The sequence below is a fragment of the Hemitrygon akajei genome, chromosome 3 (assembly GCF_048418815.1).
Source record: "Hemitrygon akajei chromosome 3, sHemAka1.3, whole genome shotgun sequence".
NCBI lineage: Eukaryota > Metazoa > Chordata > Chondrichthyes > Myliobatiformes > Dasyatidae > Hemitrygon > Hemitrygon akajei.
In genome coordinates, this window is record NC_133126.1 from 162,732,258 (window position 1) to 162,753,282 (window position 21,025).

General features: G+C 38.8%; 1 protein-coding gene across 7 annotated transcripts in view; it reads left to right on the forward strand.

Moving 5' to 3' along the window:
• Positions 1-21,025, forward strand: part of armc9 (armadillo repeat containing 9) — a 113,304-nt gene that overhangs the window by 41,876 nt on the left and 50,403 nt on the right. For all 7 annotated transcript variants that reach the window (XR_012098376.1, XM_073041192.1, XM_073041194.1 and 4 more), the window contains 3 exons: positions 962-999; positions 14,538-14,649; positions 17,340-17,432. Coding sequence is in view for 6 of the 7 variants with exons in the window: in XM_073041192.1 (XP_072897293.1) it covers positions 962-999; positions 14,538-14,649; positions 17,340-17,432 (243 nt within the window). In the remaining variant the exon portion in view is untranslated. The remainder of the gene's footprint in view (positions 1-961; positions 1,000-14,537; positions 14,650-17,339; positions 17,433-21,025) is intronic.

The window sequence follows — 21,025 nt, forward strand, 5'->3', positions numbered from 1 at the left end:
AACTCAAATTTTAACGTGATTGTCAGAAAATGTGGCTGAAAGTAACAATGGATTACAACAGTTAACTAATGAATGGCCATTCAGTTTCTTATTCCTGTTGCAATACTGTAAGTGAAAAAGTAGTGTCATTATCTTGTTTAATTTTTCCTAAATCTAGAAACACCAAATGAAATTAAGTCATACTCTAGGTTCATTAGTACTGATTTGGCTAAATGGTTGACAAAATGCAGGTTTTGGTTTGGATTTGTTGAATAAGGAACTTTTAATGGATTATTAGTTTTGAGTTCTGCATTGTGCAGAAGCAAGTTTGCATTTGTTTAATACTTAGTGAAAGTCCCCACTCTTCAGTAATGTTGTTAATGACACCTAGTAGCAGTGATCTTTAAAACAGATTCCTCTATAATTACAAAACATTGGAAGTCTTACTAATTAAAATTAAGTCAATATACTTGTTAGAAAAATTGAATAAATTCCCTACAAAAACCCTACCTGTGCTGCATATGGTCCAAGTTAATTCTATCTGCATACGTGAAGAGGAAAACATTTAATTCAGAATTAATTTCAGGCAAGGTTTATATGGCAGTCCATCTCCCTCACAAATTCTTACACTTAAGAATATTTTCTGTTAATTCCTTTGATGAAACTATTTGGCCTGTATTTCTTAACTTAACATGATTTTATGCTGGTGTGCTAATTTTCTTGAGCTACTTACAAACAATATATAGCATGAAGCTTTGGATATGCCTTATCTTGCTTGTCATTAAGTGCAATGCATGTAATCTGTACGAAAAAATGTTTGGGTTCACTAATGAAATGCCAAAATTACCATTATTCATAAAGCTCTTGCATTTGGGTATTGGCTGATAATTTTTCCAAGTTCATCCTATAATACTGCATGTATCAATTGATTCAATTATAATTAAACCAATCTCTTTTAACAATTCAATTTCTTTAAAAACAGGCATCATCAATGCTGAGGGCATCCATAGTTCCTACCATGTAAGTCACTGCTTAATGGAAAAGTTCAAATTGAATTTGTACTACTGCATGAACTGTGGTGCTATTTTTATTTCTTACAGATTCCATATATGGTTTTTAATGTTTATTACAATTCTCTTTCCTTGCTCATCCATTGTTGTAAAACAAGTCTGATTCAGTTATTTGAAACTAAAATATATGGGTGTCTTGGGAGTTTAGCAGTTAGTGCAACATTACTATAGTTCTGGGAGTCAAAATTTAATTCTGGCGCATCAGTAAGGAGTTTGTACGTTCACCTTGTGACCATGTGGGTTTGTTCTGAGAGTTCTGGTTTCCTCCCACAGTCCAAAGATATACCGGTTAGTAGGTAAATTGGTCATGTTAAATTGTTCTGAGATTAGGCTAGGGTTAAATATGCAGGTTGCTGGGTGGTGCAGCTCGTTGAGCCAGAAGGGCTTGTTCCATGCTGTATCTCTAAATAAGTAAATAAATAGACCTCTAGGGTGTACAATTTGAAATATATTTATCTATCTCATTTTAGAATTAACAAGATGCAAATTTTTCTGCTCACTTAAGACTGAGATAGGACTCTGCTATTTCCAATTATTGCTTGTTTTACAATTTGCTTAAGGGTAATAAGCAGCATTAACTTAAGAATATTACTTATTTTCTTTTAGACCTTTAGATGTAGGAGCAGAATTAGGTCATTTGGCCCATCAAGTCTGCTCTGCCAATTAAACATGGTTGATCCAATTTTCCTCTCAGCCCCAAACTCCTCCCTTCTTCTCGTATCCCTTCATACCCTGACCAATCAAGAATCATCAACCTCTGCTTTAAATATACATAAAGACTTGGCCTCCTTAGCTGCCTGTGGCAAAAAATTCCACAGATTTGTCACACTCTGGCCAGAGAAATTCCTCCTCATTTCCCTTCTAAAAGATGTCCCTCTGTTCGGAAACTGTCCGCTTTGGTCTTAGACTCTTCCACCATAGGAAACATCCTCTCCGCATCCACTCTGTTAAGGCCATTCACCATTCGATAGCTTTCAATGAGGTCACCCCTCATTCTTCTGAATTCTAGTGAATACAGGCCCAGAGCTATCAAATGCTCTGCATATGGCAAGCCAATCAATCTTGGAATCATTTTTGTGAACCTCCTTTGAACCCTCTCCAGTTTCAGCACATCCTTTAGTAGATATGGGGTCCAAAACTGCTCACAGTACTCCAAGTGAGGACTCGCCAGTGCTTTATAAAGTCTCAACATTACATCCTTGATTTTATATTCTAGTCCTCTTGAAATGAATGCTAACATCGCATTTGGCTTCCTCACCACAGACTCAACCTGCAAATTAGCCTTCAGGGAATCCTGCACAGGGACTCCAAGTCCCATTGCACCTGAGTTTTTTGTAATTTTTCTCCATTTAGAAAATAATCAGCCCTTTCATTTCTTCAATCAAAGAGCATGACCATGCAGTTCTTGACACTATTCCATCAGCCACTTCTTTGCCCATTCTCCTGATCTAAGTCCTTCTGTAGTCTCTCTACTTCCTCAACATTACCTGCCCCTCCACCTATCTTCATGTTATCTGCAAACTTTGCAACAACACCATCAATTCCATCAAGCGAATCATTGAAATATAACATTTAAAAAAATTTGGTCTCAACACAGACCCCTGTGGAATGCTAGAAAAGGATCTTTCTATTCCCACTCTTTGCCTCCTGCCAATCAGCCAATGCTTTATCCATGCTAGAATCTTTCCTGTAATATCATGGGCTCATAAGCAGCCTCGTGTGGCACCTTGTCAAAGGCCTTCTGAAAATCCAAGTACACAACATCAACCGATTCTCCTTTGTCTATCCTGCTTGTTATTTCTTCAAAGAATTCCAACAGATTTGTCAGGTATGATTTTTGCGAGCTGATTACGAACTATTTAATCATGTTGCTCTAAGTACCCTGAGACCTCATCCTTAATAAACAACTCCAACATCTTCCCAACCACTGAGATCAAACTAACTGGCCTTTCTTCTGCCTCTCTCTCTGGAATTTTCCAGTCTTCTGGAACCATTCCAGAATCTAGTGATTCTTGAAAGATCATATCTAATGCCCCCATGGTCTCTTCAGCCACCTCTTTCAGTCCAAGTGACTTATCTACCTTCAGACTTTTCAGTCTTACTGAACTTACTCTCTGGTAATGGTAACTTCACACACACACACTTCAAGATCCTGCAACTTGCACCATTTGCTAATGTCTTCCACAGTGAAAACTGACACAAAATACTTAATCAGTTCATCCACCATTTCATTGTCTCCCATTACTATTTCTCCAGCATTGTTTCCCAATGGTCTGATATCCACGTTCATCTTTCTTATACACTTTATGTATCTGAAGAAATCTTTGGTATCCCCTTTAATATTATTGGCTCATTTACTTTCATATTTCATCTTTACCTTACTGACTTTTTAGTTGCCTTCTGTTGGTGTTTAAAAGCTTCCCAATCCTCTAACTTCCCACTAATTTTTGCTCTATTATATGCCCTCTCTTTGGCTTTTGCGTTGCCTTTGACTTCTCTTGTTAGCCACGGTTATGTCATCTTGCCTTTATAATACTCCTTCCTCTTTGAGATGAACATATCTTGCGCCTTCTGAATTGCTTCCAGAAATTCCAGCCATTGCTGCTCTGCTGTCATCCCTGCCAGTGTTCTTTTCCAATTATTTCTGGTCAACTCCTCTCTCATGCCTCTGTAATTCCCTTTACACTGTAATACTGACTTTAACTTTTACTTCTCAAATTTCAGGGTGAATTTGATCATATTATGATCACTTGCCCCTCAGGGTCCTTTTATCTTAAGCTCTCGAATCAATTCTGGTTCATTGCGCAACACCCAATTCAGAATAGCTGATCCTCTAGTGGGCTCAACCACGAGCTGCTCTAAAAAGACATCTTGTAGGCGCTCAAGAAATTCCCCCTCCTCAAATCCAGCACTAACCTGATTTTTCCAATCTACCTGCATATTGAAGTCCCCATGACTGTTGTAATGCGTAAGTCACATCCTTACTACTGTTTGGGGATTTGTATACAATTCCCAGTAGGGTAATCTTATCCTTGTAGTTCCTTAGCTCTATCCATAATCCAGATGCAAACTATCCCTTCTAGAAGAGAGCCCAATGATTCTGCCCTCCCTCTACCCACTCTCGTTCTCGCCCACAGAACTTCCTGTCTGTTCCCCCTAACTAACTTACCCACAGAACTTCCTGTCCGTTCCCTTGTCACCACAGTGTGCCTCTTCTCCCTCCTTTCCTTCTGAGTTACAGAGGCAGACTCAGTGCTGGAGACCCGACCACTGTGACTTTCCTCCGTTAAGTCATTCTCTCCCCCCTCCCCACTCTATTGGTGTCTAAAGTGGTATATCTGTTGTTGAGAGGGATGACCACAGGAATATTCTGCACAGGCTCCTTAACCCTTTTCTTCTTCCTGACTGTCACCCAGTTTTTTGTGTTCTGGGTGTAACTACCTCTATATGTCCTATCAGAATCAGGTTTATTATCATTGGCATCTGTTGTGAAATTTGTTAACTTAGCAGCAGCAGGTGTGTGTGTGTGTGTGTGTGTGTGTGTGTGTAATACATAATGTAGAAAAAAAAGCAAAATAATAAGTAAATCAATTACAGTATACATTTATTGAATAGATTAAAAATCATGCAAAAAAACAGAAATAAGATATATTAAAAAAGTGAGGTAGTGTCCAATGGTTCAATGTCCATTTAGGAATCAGATGGCAGAGGAAAAGAAGCTGTTCCTGAATCGCTGAGGGTGCCTTCAGGCTTCTGTACCTCCTACCTGATGGTAACAGTGAGAAAAGGGCATGTCCTGGGTGCTGGAGGTCCTTAATAATGGACGCTGCTTTTCTGAGACACCGCTCCTTGAAGATGTCCTGGTACTTTATAGGCTAGTACTCAAGATGGAACTGATTAAATTTTCAACCCCCTCAGCCTCTTGAATGATCCAGAGTTCATCCATTTCCAGCTCCAACTCCTTAATGCAGAGTGTTAGAAGCTGCTGCTGGATGCACTTCTCATAGTTGTAGTCACGGACATTGGAGGTCTCCTTGCCTTCCCAAATCCTGCAAAAGGAGCATTCCACTATCCTGCCTGGCATCTCTACTGTCCTAGCTGAGCAGATATAAAGAAAGGAAGGCAAAAAACTTAACCTTGAGCTTTTCTTTCCTTTGCTTTCTCTGACTGAAGCCTCAAGATCATGACTCTGACTCTGTCCACAGATGACGGCTGCTGCAACAATTGCTGCTGTGCTTGCCCCTGCCTTCCTTTAATTTGCCCTTACTAATCAATCCCAAATGCTGATTGGTCACTGGTCAAAGATTTTTTTTTGCTGTAGCGACCTGCTGCTGCCTGATTGAACTCCCTCCTCTTAAAACTTCTAATGTCCAGATTGGCTGCTGGTCAAAGCTCTTTAGTTCCACTCCTCAAAGTTTCTTTTTCTTACTTAGAAATTTAATTATTTTGATACCCTAAAGCAAAATGTGATAATGATTGCTTCAGACTGCTTTGCATTGCTCCGAAAATTTAATCAGGCCCTTCCTGGAGTGATTAATCATTACACAAGAGATGACATTCTTCATACAGTGCTCGATTTGGAATATTATGAGGATAATGAGTCCCAATTTTCCTTGGAATGACCATTGTTGACCAGATGCTGGGTTTTAATAATCCACTATTACATTGAGGCTCAAGTAAGTTAGGTCTGGTACAAGGGTAATTGGTTGGCACCCACCAAATTTTCTGTCATTTTCCCCTGGCTGTACTCTTTGATGGTCCCATTATTGTGATTTCCCCCACAGCTCTGGTTCTGTAGGATTCTGACCATCAATTTTCCCAGTCATTGTCCCCATCCATCTCATGGTCCAGAACCTTTTCCTCAGTCACTTGGTTCTTTTATACTTAGACCATTACTCCCCCACCACCTTCTGCCTCCCAGCCACAACCCTGATCTTCAGCTGTTTAATGGATCAGTGTTCAAAGCCAACTACTCCCGGTAAAGTTGATCTGTTAGATCTTTGTGGCCCAGGAGACTCTCATACATCACTTCAAATTCCAATCTCTTAGGCAGACCCTTGTTCTACACACCTCTCCGATCTATTTACCTAGCTTGCCTAGAGGAACTCCTGGCACTGATCCTTAACCAATGACTATCAGCCTTTCTTCAGCTTTGCACCACCTCTACTTGTTTCTTGGATCTAGCCACTGTTCAGGTAACACATGTTCAACTACAGACATGTGGTGTGCATTCAGTAGCATCCAGGTTACTAAAATTTGCAGTGCCAGGCTACAAGCAAAACAGTCATTGGTGCATCACTAAAAAAACCATTCAGGTGTATGAGAATTTCAAGACCTTATTCTTTCCCTTCTTCTCAAAGATGATAGTGGAAGAATTTCTGAAGGAGATTTTGTTCCAGAATCAGAAGGTTGCCAGTCAATGCACCTGAAATGAAAATTCCATTTCTGTCTCCATAACTGCTGCCTGAAACGCTCTGTATATCCAGCATGTTCTATTTTTGTTTCAGAGTTCCAGTATCTTTTTTGCATTTTGAATCAAAATTCAAGTCAATAACTTTTCATTAGTGTGAGAAAAAGTTTGAAAGCAATGTAAGTTTTCCATATCAGAGAGGGGAGGAAGAAAGAGTTGAGAGAACAAAGGAATTGTTGGTGGCAGTATGAAGGCCTAGAATGAAGAATGATACAAGTGAGAGGGGGTGGTGAAAGATTATTAATTGCTGCTGATCTGTCTGGATGAGATGAGTGAGAGCAGATGAGAGAGTGGGTAAAAAGCAGGAAATGAGAGTTTCAAAATACAGCAGATGCTGGAAATACCCAGCAAATAATTCAGTGGGGGAGCAGAAGAACAGTTAACATTACAGCTTGATGATATTTTTATCAGTACTTACATAAAAAAAAACAGCTGCTAGTCATAGATAAGACCTGAGGGCAATAATGTGCCTTTTGTAGGTAGAAGAAATTAATTTTGTTAGGCATTTAATTAATTCACACAACTTCACGAGACAAAGCACTTGTTTCTATGCTGTACTGTTTTACGTTGTATGGACAAAGAACTAGCAGATAGAGTTTAATCATGGGCACTAGCCTCCCCAGCACTGAGGACACCTTCTAAAGGTCATGCCTCAAAAGTTAGCATCTATTATAAAATGCCATCACCCATGACATTTCCTCTTCTCATTGCTATCATCAAGAAAGTACAGGAGCCTGAATACATACAATCAACATTTCAGGAACAGCTTCTTCCCCTCTACTATCAAATTTCTGAATGGACAGTGAGACCACGAAAACTTCCTCAGTATTTTTTCCATCTCATTTTGCACATTTTTTTTACAGTAAATACTCTATGCATATTGTAATTATAGATTTTATTACTAATGCAATGCACTGCTGCCATAAAAAAACAAATTTCACGACATATGCTGGTGATATTAAACCTGTTCCTGATTCTGATTCTGGAAGATCAGATGCTGTTCCTCAAGCTTGCATTGGATTTACATTAAAGAAATAAAAGAGGAAATTTCTGGGACCTAGACAAAGACTTTTGTATCTTCACCAGCAAAAACCAAGGACCCAGAGCACTGGAAAGTAGCCAGTCTTGTTCCTTTGTTCAAGAAGGGAAAAAAAGATAATCCAAGAAATTATCGGAAGATGAGCCTCACATCAGTGGTATGGAAGCTATTGGAAAGGATTCTTAATGACAGAGTATATGCCACTTGGTAAAACTTGGCTTGTTTTTCCAAATGCTTTAAGTAAGGCAGGTCATTTCTGACAAACTCGATCGTATTTTTTTGAAAGGATGACAATGGTAATTAATAAAGGTAGAGCAGTGGATGTTGTCCACATGGATTTTAGTTAGACAGTTGGCAAGTCCCTCCTGGTAAGATAATCCAGAAGGTGCTCTGGGAGTAATCCCCAAGGAACAATTTGGAACTGGAGTCCCTAAAACAGTCCTACATTGAGGTGAATGCTAACTGGCAACTCCTGCAACGCTGCTGGTACCAAACTCTATTAGTCTCTGCTGTTCGTTTGGATTCACCAGCTACGTGGAGAGGGGGAGCCTGCCGAATTGGCAACAACTTGCTCTCCATATCATACTGCCCTGGCTTGCGTATCACATAGACATCTGGAATGCAACATCCACGGCCAAGCCTGACCAATCAGCCTTGCATGCTGGACAGTGGACTCAGGAAAAACGTTCAGATGTTCTTCACATAGTTCTGTGCACTGCTTTGCATTGCACATGAAGGTGTATGGAACCTTTATTTAAAGTTCAGTTGTAAAGTTTGCATCTCTGGCAATGAGGCTTTATTCCGCTACCTCACCCCCACCAGTACTTCAATGAAGTTTTATTTTAATTTGTGTGGTCCAGGATCTGGAGTATGGCATGAATCCATGAGGGAATTTGTGGAATGCCTACAAGATAGGTTTTTAGAGCAGCTTGTGCTTGAGCCTGCTCTGGAAAGGCTATCTTAGATTGGGTACTGTGTAGTAACCCAGATCTTATCAGGGAGCTTAACGTAAAGGGATCAGCAGTAATCATAATATGATTGAATTCATACTGCAAGTTGAGAGGGAGAAGCATAACTTTTATGAATTGCAATGGAATAAAGGGAATTACAGAGGCATGAGAGAGGAGCTTGCTCAGGTGGATTGGAGGAGGGGATGATGGCAGAGCAGAGATGGCTGAAGTTTCTGGGAATAGTTCACAAGGCACAGAACGGACATGTCCCAGAGAGGAAGAATTTAAGGACAGCATAAAGGCCAAGGAAAGGGCATATAAGGTAGCAAAAGTGAGTAGGAAGTTGGATGATTGGGAAGCTTTTAAAATCCAACAAAAGGCAACTAAAAAAGCTATAAGAAGGGAAAAGATGAAATATGAGGGCAGACTAGCCGATAATATAAAGCAGGATACCAAAAGTTTTTTTTTCCAGTTATATGAAGAGTAAAGGGGAGTTGAGAGTTGATATTGGACTGTTGGAAAATGATGCTGGCAAGGTAGTAATGGGGGACAGAGAGATGGTAAATGAACTTATTGGGTATTTTGCATCTGTCTTCACTGTGAAAGACACTAGCAATGTGCCAGAGGTCTGTGAGTGTCAAGGAGCAGGAGTGAGTGCCATTGCTATTACAAAAGAGAAAATGCTAGGCAAACTCAAAGTTCTTAAGGTGGATAAGTCACTTGGACCATATGGACTACATCCCAAAGTCCTGAAAGAAGTTGCTGAAGAGATAACAGATACATTGGTCATGATCTTTCAAGAATCTCTTGATTCTGGCATGGTCCTGGAGGCTGGAAGATTGTAAATGTCACTCCATTCTTTAAGAAGGGAGGAAGACAAAAGAGAGGAAATTATAGGCAGTTAGCCTAACCTCAGTGGTTGGGAAAGTGTTGAAGTCTATTATTAAGGATGAGGCTTCAAGGTACTTGGAGACTAATGATAAAATAAGTCAAAGTCAGTATGGTTTCTGTAAAGGGATATCTTGCTAACAAATTTGTTAGAGTTCTTTGAGGAACTGACAAGTAGGACAGACAAAGGAGAGGCAGTGGATGTCATTTGCTTGGATTTTCAGAGGCATTTGATAAGGTGCTACACATGAGGCTGCTTAACAAGATAAAATCCTATCTTAACAGGAAAGATACTGGCATGGATAGCAGAATGGCTGACAGGCAGGAGGCAGTGAGTGGGAATAAAAGGGGACTTTTCTAGTTGGCTGCCAATGACTAATGGTGTCTCTCAGAGGTCAGTATTGGGACCACTACTTTTCACATTGTTTGTCAGTGATTTAGATAATGGGATTGTTGGGTTTGTGGCAAAATTTGCAGATGATATGAAGATAGATGGATGGGTAGGTAGTGCTGAGGAAGCAACACGATTGCAGTAGGACTTAGACAAATTGGAAGAATGGGCAAAAGAGTGGCAGATGGAATTCAGTGTTGGGAAATGTATGATAATGCTTTTTGGTAAAAGGAATAATAGTGCAAACTATTATCTAAATGGGGAGAAGGTTCAAACATCAGAGGTGCAGAGGGATTTAGAAGTCCTCGTGCAACACTCCCAGAAGGTTGACTTACAGGTTAAGTCTGTGGTAAAGAAGGCAAATGAAATGTTGGCATTTATTTCAAGGGGAATAGAATATAAAAGCAAGGAAATAATGCTGAGCCTTTTAAAGACACTAGTCAGATCGCACTTAAAGTCAACAGTTTTGGGCCCCATATCTCTGAAAGGATGTCGTGTCATTGGAGAGAGTCCAGAGTAGGTTCACGAGGTTGATTCCGGGAATGAAGGGATTGATATATGAGGAGTGTTTGACAGTTTGGGCCTGTATTCACTGGAATTTAGAAGAATGTGGGGGGATCTCATTGAAATCTACTGAATGTTGGAAGGACTAGATAAGGTGGATGCGGAGAGGATGTTTCCTATGGTAGGGGTATCCAGAACTGGAGGACTGTATCCAGAGATACAGGCCACGTGACAGATGCACTGCCACCTGGCTGGTCGGAGGACACACCACATGCCAATCAACATTTGGTCCCTCCCAACTAATCAATGCACACCTAAATTATTGGTCACCTTAATTGGATTATCTCGCCCAGCCCCATGCTTTAAAAGGTGAGACTTGCTCTTGGCTAGCCCTCTCTTACAGACCACCACATTGGAGGAAAGTGCATTGATTTATGCTTGGGAAGGTCAATCGTTTGTCCTGGTAAGGGAGCCGCAGCTATCCAAGGTCAAGGGGGATAGCTGTTGTAGTGCTTTTCCCTTGTTCTTTGTTTGTGTAACCGTACCCTTCCCCACACCGCTTCCTGTGTATTGTAGTTGCTTGTGTTGACCCGACTTCCCCTTGTAAATAAATTCCTTATTATTAAAACTGTGTGTGTCCAGGCCTGTACTGTTGAGACTCAAAGAACCAGTTATTTTCCATCACAACAAGGACACAGCCTCAAAACTGAGGGGTGACCCATTAGATCAGAGATAAGGAGGAATTTTTTTTTAGCCAGCGAGTAGTAAATTCATGGACTGTGGCAGAGGCCAAGTCCATGCGTATATTTAAGGCAGAAGTTGATCGTTTCCTGTTCGGTCAAGGCATCAGAGGATATGGCGAGAAGGCAGGTGTGTGGGGTTGAGTGGAATCTGTGATCAGCCATAACGGATTGGCAGAGCAGGCTCAATGGGCTGAATGTCCTGATTCTGCTCCCAAGTCTTATGGTCTTAATGGCTGAGCTGAACTGAAGCTGATAGTCAGGATCCTTCTGTGAAATGACTGGTACTTTAAATTGCAAGTTCCAAAGACTAAGGTAAGTACTTTCATTAGAAGTAGAAAGCCACCACTTAGATTATGGTTGATCTTAGCCATAACTCCAATTGTCTGCCTAGTTCTATGTATTTTTTTGCTGCTAGCTAATGAAAATCTGACTAAAAGTAAATTACTGCTGATGTTAGATATTAAATAAATACACAGATCATAAGAACAAAAGCATCTGTGGAGACAGAAACTAAATCAACATACCAGGTAGACACCTGCAAATCGACTTCTCTCTGTCTTAAAAACTTTATCTATTCAAACCTCTCATCCAGGAGAAAATTATTGATTCCTCTCCCTTAATATCCATCTTAAATAGTCCACTTTTAAGATCTTTATTCCTGATTGTACCTTTTAGGGAAAATTGTTTTGCAAGGACTTTATTAAATCCTTTGAACCATTTACACATTTCAGTCAACTTGCCTTTATTTATTCTCAAGCAAAGTGTAGCAACATTTATCCAAACTTTCTACTTACTTGATTGGACTAATTGAATTCTTGTTTCATTTCAATATGCTTGTTTTCCAAAGACAAGCAGAGCAGTGCCAATTGAATTACCAAACTTTAATTCCTAGAGTTTCTCTTCAATCTCCATATTACTTAGTAAGAAGTTACTTAGAGCAGTGGTCTTTGATAGGGAACATGAATGAACTGTCTGCTGGAACCACTAATGCAACATTATACAGCTTAGCCTTGGTTGGTTAACTGATTTTAGTACTAAAATAAAAGAAAGAAGTTTATGAAGCATAATTTCTAACTGTAAAACAAATATTTGTCCCAATAGAAAACTGGTCAACAGCATTGATTATTTTTTTATTTAATGAAATAAATAATGTAAAAAATAAAGGAAGAGGGTAACCTTATTTGTTTTCTCACTAACTATGCATCATAGTTTGCTAACTTTCTGGCTGAAATTACGATATTTTGAATATTTAAATACATTTGTACATTGAGGAACTTTTCCAAAGCAAGACTTCTATTTATTACTATCAGAATATTTTAGTTTTCAGATGGAAAATTAAGTACTTGCATATCTTATTCAAGGGAATAACTGTAGGAATCTTAGTCACTGTAAAATATAAAAGACATTTGTCTCAATAATGGAAATAAGACACATAAATAAATTATCTGTTCTACTGATATTGGTTGAGCAATGTTGATCAGCAATCCAGGAGAGCCCTTCGTCACACAGAACTGTGCAACTTTTTTCAGTCATCTGAAAGCACACAGGACCTTGATTTAACTTGTCAACTAAAAGTTTGCGGTACAGTCAACTGTACTGCATTGAAGTGAATGTTAAATGATAATTGACAATGACAGTCACCATGACCTTGACACTTTTTAGGTAAGCAATCAACATATGTGAAACTTTATTTTAAATCTCAGGAAATCATAGATCTTGATGAGGTCAAATAATACAATTTGTGTTTGTTTCTTTAAAAGCATAGTTTCAGAGAAAGAAAAATTAGTAAAACTCTGGGGAAAGCTTTCAAACTACCAAGACTGAAAATTTTATTGCAGCTGAAATTTTTGAGTCATTTGGACAGTTTTATTCTAGAAATAAAGCACTTAGAGGGAAATGAAAATCCTGTTGAGAAGCTAGGAGACACATTTTCCATACTGAGACACCCAGATGGGTGCCCATAATTACTCTACTGCAGGTTAAGTTGATTTTCAACAACACAGATGGGCATGTCCCTATTTCATACTTCATACTTCTCTGTTGAATATCTAGCCGATTATATGGCATGTGTACTTTTCTCACAGATATTCATAGCCATCTTAGGTTTAAGCCTTAGGATAAGCCTATCAGAGAGGACCTTCTAAAAGCAATTGTTCAACATTAATTTTAAGAACACATTTAATGTTTCTTTTTAAATATATTGTGCAATGATTTTTATTTGCGTGTGTGTGTGTGTAGTAGATTCGAGTTAATTGGGCCATTGGTTATCAGGGCAACCACTTTATTTACAAATTTTAAAGAACAAAAAGTAATCAAGAAAATAGCTGAGATTCCCTTCATTCTTTCGGACAGGTGCCTGTGGCCAAACAGTTTCTAATTATTGTCACTGATAGTGAGAAATATGCAGTAAGGCAATTCATAACAGTTTTGCTCACTGTAGTTTCAAACATTTAGGTTTGGAAATGTCAGAAATGGGCGGGAGTGAAAATGAAGCATTTCACTACTTCAACAAGTTAGGAACTGTGAAGAAATTGAAGGTATCGACAATTGTCTTAAATGTAACCTTTGGTCTCCGTTGAACGCTCAGCTTTCACCTATGGCTCCAAGTAGCTGTTCGACAGGCGGGCTAAACCCAGGTGATTGTAGCCAGTGGGTCTCGTACGTTGGTGAAATAGCAATATGCCCATCTTAGCATTCTAAGTCTGCTCTAGCGGAGGGTTGATGAGATCTTCAGTAAGATCCAACAACCAGGAAGGCTCTTCTGTAATGCTCCGTGGGCAGCAAAGGGCATAATGAGGCACAGAAGAAGTCACGGTTATCTACTGCAACCAAGGAAAATCCCAGATGTAGTGACTACTTGAACTATGGATCCAGACTTGTGAGGTCAAGATACCGGAACGGTCCCAATGCAGTAGCTTTTCCAGTTTAAAATATCTTCCACACAGGTTCCTATCATCATCAGATACTACAGACAACCACCAGTGGGATTGATAATGTTCTCATTTGTTATGTATTTCATTTAAATACATAATTTGTTACTCTGTTAAATGGTAGTTTGCCTTTTTTATACCTTTTTAACTATTTCCATGAAACTTCAGCTGTTTGGGCCAAAATGTAGTGGTCCTAATGTGTCCCAATTAACCAGAATCCACTGTATATATAATTGTTGTATATTCTTACTGAAGTACAAAAGCTGCAAATATTTCTAATGAAGTTATTCTAAGAGATTGTCACTGTTAATATTTCCACTGCTTTGTCAACAATAACTTTGGGGGTAAAAACTTGTGATTGTCTTGTTTTCTGAATCATTTGAATTACCAAATCAGCATTGCAAATTACGAATGAAATTAAGCCATTTTCATTTGCTCTTATTTAATCAATTTTATATTCTATTTTCTCAAAGTAAATTGGTTAAATTTTCTGTTAGTACCCTGAAGTGTGATAAGACTGGAAGTTTATTGCTTCTAATAATATTGTTTCTAATGAATGTTTGAAATCTCTAGGAATTCTAATGATGTACCTTTATTAGCATCTCTTGATTATGAAAAGTTGAAGAATGATTTAATTTGTGGAAATGATCGACTTAAGGCACTTCTTCTGCAAGCACTCCGTTGGGTATGAAATGTAGTTTCATTTTTTAGTTGCACTTAATTTTGATGTTCTTGCTGTTTGAGGCATGTGTAATGATGGATTGTTTTCATGTTTTGAATTGTGAATGTTTATAATCCAGTCCAATATGTACAACTGTTAAAAGTTCTGAAAAACTGCAATGGTTAATTTGTGCTTACCATCTTAAAGGCTATACTTCAAATTCTTTTATATCACTCTTTTATATCACCAGAAAGCTTCGTGTTTCCATCGTAATTTTCCTGCATTTTTAGTCTTACTGGAAAATGGACATTTAATCGCAGCTGGGTAATATCTTCTCCCTGTGAGGCTGTGACTATCATGGCTCTTTCAAGGCATGTACACCACATCGTAGACCCACTGAGATATTGAGGGACATAATGTGATGAGGCATCATATTGTAGAATCGTACCATCTGAGAAGATTAGCTGAATTGCTCTAGCATAGAACTGACTATTGAGTCCATATTACCTCATGTCAGAGCAATCCAGCTAATCGCTCCTCTATGCAAAAGTTTTTACTAAGTTCAGAATCTTGTTCAGTTACTTCTTGAATGCTATAAATAAAACCCTCAATAATGCAGGGCTTTCTAGGTACAAACCATGTACTATGTAATTTAAAAGAAAAACTGCTCATGTCATTTATTTCTGGTTCCTCTGTCAATCACCTTATTTCCATCTCTCCTCTTTCTTCATCCTTCTACTAATGGAACTGTTTCTGTCCAGCTATTTTGTCTGATTCTATTATTCAAGTACCTTGATCAGAGTTACTCGCAACATCCACGTATCTAAGGAGAACAACTACTGTTTCTCCACTCTATCCATGTAACTAATGAATGCCAACTCTGGATTAACCGTAGTAAATTTCTCTTGCATATACTCCAAAACTTTTACATCTTTTCTTAAGTATGCAGTCCAGAATTCAACACAAATCCCTAGATGTGAATGAACCTTTGTTTTATAAAGAGTTATTATTGACTTCCTTGCTCTGTACATTATGCCTCTATAGTGTCTAGAATCCCTCTGAACATGGTGGACAAATTGAGAAAACTGTTTAAAAAATGAAAGAACTACATACGTATATCCTCTGATAGATAGATAGATAGATACTTTATTCATCCCCATGGGGAAATTCAACAATTTCACAATGTCTGCTCTTGTTTATTTTAAGTAGTTATACCTTCTTGTTTATATTGCCTCTTCTCATTCATTCCATTAAAATGTAATACTTCAAATATCTCAACATTTCGTTGACCATCTTCCTGTCCCCTCACCAAGCTGTCTATATCCATTTGGAGTCTGTTGCTCTCCCACTCACATTTCACTATCCCTTCAAGATTTGCGTCATCTGAAAATGTGAGAATTCTGCCCTGTATATTCAAATTCAAATCATCAGTATTAATAAGGCAGTGCCCCTACTAATGACCATAATAAATTCTATCTTTTACTGCTACTCTTTTTCTTGTTACAGTGAAACTCTAACAATCAGTCAGAAATGAGACTAAGGTGGTACTGTACGGGTATAGTTTCCTGATAATTGGATGCTATTTCTACCAACGTACATTTAATTTATTTTTTAAAAGATCTGTATTACTATAATAAATATTGCAGTGCCTGAGATATGTTTAAAGTGAGCACAAAAATGGAGACCCCAGTGAATGGAAAAGGTGCAGGGAAACCATGGCCCAGCAAATGAAAAGGGGGTGTAACAGACATGATCTGGCCAGCCAGATCCTGAACTTTGTGGATTTTCCTGCATTCAAATAGTGGGTTAGCATAGGTTAAGTGTACTTGTGTAATTTTCTACCTATCTTCCTTTTTTTCTGAACTAGAGAGGTATTGATAAGATTGTTCTACTTGGGTCAAAAGGCTGGTAAACATCCTATTAAGATTAACTGTTATGACCATTTTCCAAGGCTTTCAATCTTGATGGCAAACCAAGTTCTGAAACATGATTTCATTTCATAATCCATTTTATATAATTATATCTTTCTCTCACTTTTCCTGCTCTCCATCTTTTAAGAACTAGATATTGGTGGAGAGACTGCTTCAAGAATAATATTTAGAGTTCAGGACTCCTTCCAGATAGTAGGTTTGCTAAATGAGGAATGTTTTCAGATGGGATCTACTCTTTCTTGAGATTAAAAGACTGAAGGGAGATATCACAGAGTTGTACAGCACAGAAATGAGCCCTTTGACCCACCACATACACGCCAATTTTTTTTTCAAAAATGACTCAACCATCTCCTCTGAGAGAAAGTTCCAGATATCAACCACTCTGTGAAAACAACAAAATTTCCTCATTAAAATTCCTTCCTCTCATCTTAAGTGTATGGAGAATGATTCTTACCACGTACTCTATTTCTGTCTCTTATAAATGTGTATACCTCTATATAGGTTGCAAAGAAGACACATTTTATATAAATAATTGATAACTTATATTTGCAAAGCCTGTGATTAATCTAGCTTTTTTCATTACCAAAATTCAAATTAATCATTCCACAGATATTGCAAAGGTTTTTATTTGATTTATTTATTGCCGATTTTAAATGTATATTGTTTATCAATTTGAAAGTGAATTAGAATGGTAGAGTAATATAACTGGTATTCATATATTAAATACTATTAGTTTGATACAGTATTAGAAATCATTTTAATATTTTGTTTTTACTCTTGTAGCGGCTGACACAGTCTCAACCTGGAGAACAAAGAGATACAGTCCTTCAGGCTTACATTAATAATGATCTGCTGGAATGTCACAAAAAGTACCAGGTTAGCTGATTTTGACATAGAACATGGGACAGTACAGCACAGGAATAAGTCCTCTGCCCCACAATATATTCACAGACAATGATGTTGATGTGACTAATGCCATCTACCTGCACATAGTCCCTCTATTCCTTGAAGTTCATGTCTAAGTGCCTCTTAAGGTTGCTGGCATATATGTTTCCACCATCTGCCACTGTCTGCATTTAAAATAAAAAGACTTGCCTCTTTTAAAATTTCTCCTTCTTACCTTAAACCCATGCTGTCCATTATTTGGCATTTTCACTCTGGGATAAAGACTATCTACACCTTTCTAATTTTATATACTTCTATCAGGCTGTCCCTCAGCTTATTCTTAAATCTAAACAATGTCTTCTTAATCAAAATGATTTTGACTGTGAAAATACGGTGCTGCCATTTTTGTAGTGTACCTAAATAGCTTTGTCTTTTTTCATTTCCAGCAACCTATTTCTTGTGTCACTGGACAAGAGAATTAGAAATGTATTAATGTTACAGATGACACCAAATCAATTTAAAAATAATTCTCCTGTTCTGGTTACCTAGATCGCTATGAGGATATCCTTGTGCCTGGGTTTGCTAGAGCTGTTGGGATGATTTAAACTAATTTGGCAGAGGGATGAGAACTAGAGTAATAGGGCTGAGGTATGAGTAATGTTATATTAATATGAGTAGTATGAGTAATAGGCAGTTGGTAGGCAAGTAGATATAGGGTATAGCGAGACTGCGAGGAAGGACAGGCAGATGAGTCAAAGTCAAAGTAAAATGTGTTATCAGAGTACATACATGTCACCACATACAACCCAGAGAATCTTTTTCTGCGGGCATACTTAGCAAATGTATAGAACAATAACTGTAAACAGGACAACAAATAGTGCACATATAAATAGCAATAAATAATGAGCATGAAATAACAAGGTAAAAGAGTTATTAATTGAGTGTAGTTATCTCTTGTTCAAGAGCCTGATGGTTGAAGGGTAGTAACTGTTCTTGAACCTGGTGGTGTGAGCCTTGAGACACCTGTACCTTCTACCTGGTGAGAAAAGAGCATGGCCTAGGTGGTGGGGGATCTTTGATGATAGATGCGACTTTTCTAGAGCAAAATATGATAATGATAGAGCAAAATTGTAGTCACTGGGGTAAGTTGAAGTGTAATGGGGGCAAAATCAAAAATGGTGACAAATACAGGACTGAAGAAGTTATATTCGAATGCATGTTGTATATAGAATAAGGCAGATAATCATAGCACAGTTAGAGATTGGCAAATCTGACATTGTAGGCATCACTGAGATGTGTCCGAAAGAAGTTTGTAATTGAAAGCTTTAACATCCAAGGATACATATTGTAACAAAAGGACAGGCAAGTAGGCAGAGGGTGTGGTGTGCCTCTGTTGGTAAAAAATTAAATCAAATCCTTAGAAAGGTGACATAGGATTGGAAAATACAGAATCCTTGTGAGTAGAGTTCAGAAACTGCAAGGTTAAAAAGACCCTGATGAGAATTATATGCAGGCCTCCGAACAATGGCTAGGATGTGGGATACAAATTACAATGGGAGATAAAAAAGGCAATGTTGTAATATTCATTCAGGTAAATTGGGAAAATCAGATTGGCGCTAGATCCCAAGAGAGGGAATTTGTAGAATGTCTTTGAGATGGTTTTTAGAGCAGTTTGTGATTGAGCTCACTAGGGCTAAGGCAATTGGGTGTTGTCTCATGACCCAGATTGATTAGTGAGATTGAGGTAAAGGAACCGCTCAGGATGCAGTGATCATAATATGATACAATTCACCCTGCAGTTTGAGGGAGAGAAGCTAAAGTCAGATTATCATTACCAGGATATCTTCACTTCTGGGGCACCTAGGCACGACTCAAGTAGCAGCAATACTCTCAATGGATACAATTAAATATTCCTGTTTCAGCCTGTTACAGCTAAAAAGCACAACTGCTTTCAAGGTCAGTACAGTCAACAAAGATGTCTTAGTGCATTTAAACAAACTATCACTGCTTAAAACTGATGGAAACAGCACCATTTGTGGTTGGAAGTGCCCACGGTGGACACCTCGGAGGAAGCGCGGGCATAGGTCTGGATTACAAGTGTGTTTAAGGAAATGGAGTTTTATACTCCCTATACCAATGATCTTGCTGGCAAACATGCAGGTTCTGGTGAACAAAATTGATGATCTCAGAACCAGGGTGCTGAATCAGAGGGACAATAGGACCGCGTGTGTGTTTTGTTTCATAGAATTCTGGTTAACTCCTTCCGTACCAGATGCAGCGAATCAGATCGGCAGGTTAACTACACACCATCAGGGTAGATCTATAGAGTTTCTCAAAAGCAGAAGTATAGGAGGTGCCTCATGGTCAACCGTTCTTGGTGCACATATATATCAGTGCTGTCCCAATTCTGCTCACCAGACCTGGAATATCTAACAGTGAAGTGTTGTCCTTTTTACCTACCACGGGAGTTTTCTGGGGTCATTCTGGTAGCAGTTTACGTTCCACCTCAGGCCAATGTCAAACAGACTTTAGGTGATCTGAGTAATGGGATCAACATGCATGAAACAGCGCACCCTAACGCCTTCACCTTCATTTTGGGAGATTTTAATCAGGCTAGTCTGAAAAAAATCACTAAGCAACTACCATCAAAAGATCACTTGCAATACCAGAGGAAATGACACACTGGACCATTGGCTACACCACTATCAAGAATGCCTACAGTGCTATTCCATGCCCTCACTTCGGGAAGTCTGATCACCTGGCTGTACTTCTACTCCCTGAGTATCAGCAGAGACTGAAGACTGCAGTACCAGCAGTGAGGACCAAGAAGGTATGGACAAGGGAAGCACAGGAGCACCTATAGGACTGCTTTGAATCGGTGGACTGGACTGTATTCAGGGATTCATCTTCGAAACTGGATGAGTATGCTGCAGTTGTTACCAACTTCATTGAAACCTGTGTGGATGAGTGTGTGCCTACAAAGACATACTGTACATTCCCAAACCAAAAGCCGTGGATGAACCAGGAGGTACGTCGTCTGCTGAAGGCTAGATCTGTGGCATTCAAGTCTGGCAACCCAGGTGTATACCAGAAATCCAGGTATGATTTGTGGAGGACTATTTCAAGCGCAAGGAGACAATTTTGAATGATTTTGGAGGCAATATCAGATGCACGGCAACTTTGGCAGGGTCTGAAATACATTAGTTCCTACAGAGCGAAACCCAATAGTATGAATGACAGCGATGCTCACTACCAGATGAACTCAACACTTTCTATGCATGCTTTGAAAGGGAGAACATAACCTCAGCTGTGAAGATCCCTGCTGCACCTGATGACCCTGTGATCTCTGTCTCAGAGGCGGATGTTAGACTGTCTTTAAAGAGAGTGAACCCTCGCAAGGTAGAAGATCCTGATGGAGTACCTGGTAAGGCTGTGAAAACCTGTGCCAACAAACTAGTGGGAGTATTCAAGGACATTTTCAACCTCTCACTGCTATGGGTGGAAATAGTTCCCACTTGCTTCAAAAAGCCAACAATTATACCAATGCCTAAGAAGAATAATGTGGGCTGCCTTAATGACTATCA